At 36.1% G+C, this 7,020-nt stretch overlaps 1 protein-coding gene across 1 annotated transcript; it reads left to right on the top strand.

Annotated features, from left to right (window-relative positions):
* Window positions 1–6,646, top strand: LOC120083517 (factor of DNA methylation 4-like). Its single transcript, XM_039039292.1, has 9 exons — window positions 1–219; window positions 631–703; window positions 918–1,442; window positions 1,651–2,462; window positions 2,582–2,763; window positions 3,222–3,290; window positions 4,711–4,998; window positions 5,177–5,387; window positions 6,187–6,646. The coding sequence occupies exons 3-9, from the start codon at window positions 925–927 to the stop codon at window positions 6,417–6,419; spliced, it is 2,313 nt and encodes a 770-aa protein (XP_038895220.1). The 5' UTR covers window positions 1–219; window positions 631–703; window positions 918–924; the 3' UTR covers window positions 6,420–6,646.
* The last annotated feature ends 374 nt before the right edge of the window (window positions 6,647–7,020 follow it).

Here is a 7,020-nt window from a genome sequence, read left to right as displayed (position 1 = left end):
ACTACCACTGTCAGCAGTGCAGAGTCGGAGATCATTTGTTTCTTGCTTTCTTCACAAGAAAACCCTCCTCTTCGCCTTCTCTCCGCCTTCTCTCCCGTTTTCCTTTGCCTTCTTATCAGGATCCTAAATTTCCCTCAGTTATGGCCTTCTCAATGCTTCCCTCCACCCTCTGAGCCACCGGAGACTCACTGAAAACTTCCTGTTGTTACTACGGGATCGGTACGACAATAGGACATGAATCGTTTTAGTACCTGCATGCTGCATTTCAATATAGACTGTATTGCTCATTTCTCCTTTGACGCTTCTCTGTTTCGTGTTGCCGTTCTGTTTGATTGATTGGTTATTAGTGAATGATTGTTGAAGGATGCTCGGAACTAATTTCGTTTATCGTTTCACGATTGTAATAAACCAACAAGAGAAATACAAGTTGTATATGCTCAACGTCTATATTGAATGCCTTCCTCTAGTAGTTGTCTCCGTTTATTGGAATGAATCATTCTCATTTTGTTTCAATATCTCGTTTAGTAATCATGCTAAAGAAAATATTGAAATATTTACATTGAATGCCTCCCACTTACAATTATTTTGACCGATTACTGAAATGAGTCGTTCTCATTTTGTCTCAAACAGTTGGCCTGTTCTTGATTTAGTGTAATCAGCATTATGATGTTTGATTGCTGAGAAACTATTGGAGTTACCACTTGTGAGTTGTAAATCCTTTTCTCCTAATTGGCAACTTTATTTTATTACTTTCAAATTGATTATTATTTTACCAAATAAAGTTCATATATAGTTTTTGATTATCCTGTAAGTCTAATCTTGTAACTTCTTGAATCCCGAATATTCTACTCACAGTATTTGACTACCATTGTTTTGGTTTACCAGTTGTCTATACTAACCTTCTCTGATTTTTCTAGGTCCAAGATGTCTCTTGGCTCAAAAAAAGAATCTGAGACTGATAGTTTGAAGAAGTATCAAGATTTTTATTATGCGGATCTGAAACAGGGTCTCATAAGAATTAAAGCTTCTGGTTCTAGGTACAGATGTCCGTTCTGTCATGGGAGGAGTGGGAAGGAGGACTTGCAATTCAAGGACCTTCTCCTACACGCTTCTGATGCAGGGAGAAGCTCACAGAGCTGGAGCACAAAGGAAAGAGCAAAACACTTAGCTTTGGAGAGGTATATGAATAAGTATTTTTGTCATGAGGATCAACGTCAATCTGTCCGCAATCAGCAGCGTGATGATTGTGATCAGCCTCAACCTGTCCACAAAGAGCAGCGCCATGATCGTTATCAATCTCAAGCTGTCCGAAAGGAGCAGCGTTACAATCGTGATCAATCTCAGCCTGTCTACAAGGAGCAGCATTATGATCGTGATCAATCTCAACCTGTCTACAAGGAGCAGTATTATGATTGTGATCGACCTCAACCTATCCGTAAGGAGCAGCGTTATGATAGGAATCAACCTCAACCTATCCTGAAGGGCCAGGGTCATGGTCGTGATCGACCTCAACCTATCCTGAAGGGCCAGGGTCATGGTCGTGTTCGACCTCAACCTGTCCTCAAGGAGCAGCGTTATGATCGTGATCGACCTCAATCTGTCCTCAAGGAGCAGCGTTATGATCGTGATCGACCTCAATCTGTCCTCAAGNCTCAAGGAGCAGCGTTATGATCGTGATCGACCTCAATCTGTCCTCAAGGAGCAGCGTTATGATCGTGATCGACCTCAATCTGTCCTCAAGGAGCATCATTATGACCACGTTCAACCTCAACCTGTTTGCAAGGAGCAGCATCATGATCGTGACCAACCTAAACCTAAGAATAAACTTGAAGTCCAGAACCACTCTCATATAGGGGATCAACCTCAACCAGTCCGCAAGGAGCGGTGTTATGATCATGATCAGTTCTTTGTCTGGCCTTGGATGGCTATTGTGGCAAACATACAAACTGAGATACATGCTGGACGACATGTTGGGGAAAGTGGTTCCAAACTTAGAGATGAATTTATTAGACAAGGTTTTAACCCTTTGAAGGTTCATCCTTTGTGGAACCGCTTTGGTCATTCTGGATATGCAATTGTTGAGTTTAACAAGGACTGGGATGGTTTTAGAAATGCCATATTGTTTGAAAATAGCTTTGAAGTTAATCATCATGGGAAGAAGGACTATAATGTTTCAAGGGACCGGGGAAAGGAATTGTATGGTTGGGTGGCAAGGGACGATGATTACTATTCAAAAAATATATTTGGGGATTATCTGCGGAAGAATGGGGACCTGAAAACTGTATCGGGTAAAGAGGCTGAAGATAACAGTAAAGCATTAAAGCTTGTCTCAAACTTGGCCAGTACATTGGAAACTAAAAATCTACATCTTAAAGAGATCGCTCACAAGGTGCTAGAGACTAATGCATCCTTGAATAATATGATGGAACAAATGGATGAGACAGTTAAAATTTACAATGACAGTAAGATTTCATTTTCTTTGGTAGATGATACTGTGATTATGTGCACAAATATTTGCTTCTTGGCCATTGTATCTTTCCATAGCTTACTTTCTCTTTATTTTTTTGTTTCACCTCTCTAGAAATTAGAAGAATGCAGGAGGATGCACGGGATCATTTTAAACATATTGTCTCAGAACATGAAAAGGTTAAACTACAATTGAAAGATCAGAAGAAGGAACTTCAGCAAGGTGAACATCAGCTGCTTAATCGTGAGGCTAAAAATGATAATGAGAGAAGAAAGTTGTATCAGGAGAAGAAAATGGTACTCAAACTTCTGTCTTATCTCGTCTTGTGAAGTTTTCTTAGAATCATTTTGGCGTCCTTCAGTTCTAGAGCTTTTACCCTTCAAAGATGTGTATTTTGTTGGAGAATCTGTAACTTGGACTTAAAAGGTCAGGCTATAAATTTTGAAATTTTGCATGATATTTGAAGACCTGGTACCATCTTACAATTTTTAATTCAACATACTTAAATGCAACATTTCCAGCTTTCAATATTGCGCTATGTCATGCTTCTAGCTGTATAAATTTCTGCTGAGTACCCAAAGTATCCTCCATCGTGTTTTCCATTTTGAAGCATTTAAATTATAGCTCTATTAATTGATCGCTTTGTTGGATACTCTTGTTGAGAGTCTACTCTAAAGAATACACCTCCTTGACGGGGGGACAAAAAGTTATAATTTTCTAATATGAGCTCCTTTTTCCTTTTTTCTTTTATCAGAATGAAAGGGCCACTTTGGAGCAAAAGAAGGCAGAAGATGAAGTCTTGTGCCTAGCAGGCGAACAACAAGTGTGCATCATATTTATTATTTCTTATTGTCTTTCATTGCTTCTATCGTATGCCTTTAATTGTAGAGATTTGTGAGGGTTTTCATACTTGGTGGGGGGGAATTGGTAATTGGTCTCTTATTCTTCTCTTATTCTTCAAAGCAAAGGTCTTTTTGGTGACTAATTGTGGAATTTTTCCGATCATCCTTTTTTCTTTTTTTGTTGTCTCTTCCATTAAATGTAGACCTGATGTTTGTAATGGTTGGGATTCGAAGTTCCTTAAGAAGTCATCTATTTTATTATAATTCTTTTTTCACTGCAAATGTTATTCAGCATTATTGATGTACTGAGTAGAAAATTATTAGCCAAGCCTAGTTTGTTGATTGGCTTTTTAGGGGGCTGTCTCTCCCGCACTCCTTTTCTCTAATGTTTGCCCATCCGCCTTTATCCCCCAAGCCCCACTATTTGTAAACTTAATTCAAAGTTCAAACTAACTAATGACTATTATACCTCTTTACAAAACTACTATTACATTCGTGGCCGGCATATCTTCTTTTCAGAATAATATCATGTTCTTTGTACTTCTTCAATCATTATTGCCTGTCAGTTCTAGATTTATCTTTCAGCTTAAAATTGGATTTTCATATTTTGAGAAGATGTATATGTATATTTACTTTTCAGCTTAAATTAGGATTTTCATATTGTGAAAAGATGTATACTCATGTATATACAAATGATTTAGAGCCTTCTCAACCTTCTGATTTCTTGAGTTTCATTCAGGTCTGAAAATCTTTTAATTGGAAGAACAATTTGGTGCAAGGATCTCAGTAGTAACTTTTCATGCATTTTTTTTCTTAGCATGCTGAATCTGACCACCACCTCACCTCCTTTTGGTTCAGCTCATTTCGTATGGTTTGGAGGATTTTCATATAAGATTTAGGTTCTTACTTATTTGGTTTTGATTTGTAAAACATTAATATTGTTTAAAAATCCTCATATTTAAAATTTGGGCTTAGTTTAGCTATTACGAGAACCAGGATTGGAATTTTCATGTCATTTTTGCCCCTTAGCAGAGGATGTCTCATACTTTTATTTCTAAATATCTATTTTGCAGTATGAATACATATTTGTATATAATTACTTATCTATTATATGCTCACTTATCTATTATATGCTCTTGTGGAAGCCATCGCAAGTTGGCCTGATGATTATTAATCCAAGTGAAAAAGGTATAGGGACGATGGGAGTCAATCCCTAAAATGGGTCAACTGCTTAGGATATTAAGATCTGATAAATTTTTCCTTCTACCAAATGTTATATGGTCGGTTGGTTATTTTGTGAGATCAGTAGATGCATAAGCAAGCTTAAATAAAATGTTTTTTGGGTGGTAATTTAGACTAATTTGTGATGAATAGGGTGTTTATAATTAGTTCTTATTGCAGAAAGAGAAGGAGAAGCTTCACAAAAAAATCATAGTGCTGGAACAGAAACTTGATGCAAGACAAGCGTTAGAGTTGGAAATTGAAAGGTTGAAAGGTTCGTTAGAAGTCATGAAACATATGGGTGAGGATGGAGATGATGATGCCAAGAAAAAAATGGACCAGATTCAACAAGACTTGAATGAGAAGGAAGAAGAATTTGAATACTTTCAAAACATCAATCAAAACCTTATCATCAAAGAGCGTAGAACCAATGATGAAGTTCAAGATGCGCGCAAAGAATTGATTAATGTATTTATCAGAGATTTAAATTTTCATATTGATTTCTTGTTTGTGCTTAGTGAATACATCAACTTTAAAAAGGTCGAACTACATTGCCAATATCAAAGTATCGAACTACATTGCCAATATCGGTACTAACTTTTGGATAATTCTTTCATCCCTTGTAATTTAATTCCTTTACTCGCAGGTGTATGCTGGCTCGTCGACCCGAGCCTTTATTGGTGTCAAGAGAATGGGAGATCTTGACAGCAAACCATTCTGCACAGCCACAAAGTTGAAGTATGTCAAGGAAGAAGCAGAAGAGAAAGCAGTAGAGTTGTGCTCACATTGGGAGGACCAGCTTTGTGACCCTAGCTGGCATCCTTTCAGGATTATAGAGGACAATGCAGGACAAGCTAAGTTATGCATTTAAAATAAAATGTCTACGTTTATTCCCCGTTATCATTTCCTTTTGGCTTGTTCTGACATATATTCAAATGGGATAGAATTTGAAAATGAAACATTTAGGTCATGTTTGATAATAATTTTATCTTTAGTTTTCTGTTTTTGAATATTAAGTTTACAGCATTGACGTTCATTGTTCAGTTTTTTATACCAAGTGTAAAACCTTAACCAGATTTCAAAACAAAAAAAAAAATGTTTCTGAAACTATGCATTTATATATTATATATACTAAATCAGTGTATGATTTTGGAAGTAGATAGAAAACAAAGAAAACAGCAAGTAATTAAGCATATTTTCCTAAAAACAAAAAACAGGAAATAAAATGGTTATCAAATGTGTATAATGTTGCATTTATTTCTGTTTTGATTGATTGGGAATTCTTATGATCTTGGAAGTAGATGGATATTGTTAGAAGATATGATATTAAATTTGTCTTCACCCATCAGCTTAAGCTTTTGGGTCAATTGGAAATTTAAGATGGTATCAGTGCAGTTGGTCGAGGGAGGTCTTGTGTTCACACCTATGCAATGTTATTTCCTCCCTAATTAATACTGATTTCAATTAGTTTGTCTCTTCTACATATTTCAAGCTCACAAGTGAGGGGCAGTGTTAGATAATATGATATTAGATTTGTCTTCACTCATCGGTTTAAACTTTTGGGTTAATCGGTGATTTAAAGTAACTTTCTCCGATTGTTTATATCACGTGGGTACCTTGGCTCTTATAATGGTGAACATGGATGAATCTTTGTTCAGGAAATTATTGATGAAAATGATGTGATGTTAAAAAATTTGAAGAATGAGTATGGAGATGAAGTTCACAGGGTGGTTGTCACAGCCTTGATGGAAATGAATGAATATAACCCAAGTGGTAGATACACAGTAATGGAGCTGTGGAACTTTAAAGAGGGAAGAAAAGCTACATTAAAGGAAGGAGTAGCTCATATACTGAAGCAATGGAAGCTGCACAAAAGAAGGAGAACTTGAAGGCAAACTGGTAGGTTTTCCTTTCTCATTAATCATTACTTCATGAATTGAGTTCAGCTTCTGATTTAGGTGATGGGGCAACCATTTTTTGTTAATGCGCTAAGCTAGGTGGAGATTTGAACATTTTATCTCAAGAAAAGGAATAAATGCCTTAACCATTGAACTTTCCATTCAAAATTTCGTTAGAAATTTTCTATATTAGAAACTATAGGATCACAAATTTCTGAATTGATTTCATGATCTGATTGACATGATATCCAACTTGTATTAGGATGGTCAGAAATTAGACACTGTTAAGGGCATTCATCATGTTAGAACTTTTTTTTCCCCACAAATGGAGATAACATTTAGCTTAATTCTATATTTATTATAATTTCTATATTGGTGATTGTTGTTACATTAATGTCTTCTTTGCAATATTTTACTTTTGTGGACTTAGTTTGGTTAATTTACGAATTTGATTCATATGATTTGAACAAAGTGTTAATTTGGTTCCTATTATTTTAGAAGTTTTAATTTGATCAATAGAGCTTCGAACTTCATAAACTTCACTCTATATGGCTCAATCTCTCCGAATGTCACTCATGCTCTTGTTATGTAT

The sequence above is a fragment of the Benincasa hispida genome, chromosome 8 (assembly GCF_009727055.1).
Source record: "Benincasa hispida cultivar B227 chromosome 8, ASM972705v1, whole genome shotgun sequence".
NCBI classification, from domain to species: Eukaryota; Viridiplantae; Streptophyta; class Magnoliopsida; order Cucurbitales; family Cucurbitaceae; genus Benincasa; species Benincasa hispida.
The sequence above is the reverse complement of the archived record's forward strand: the minus strand, read 5'-3'. Positions and strand labels throughout refer to the sequence as shown.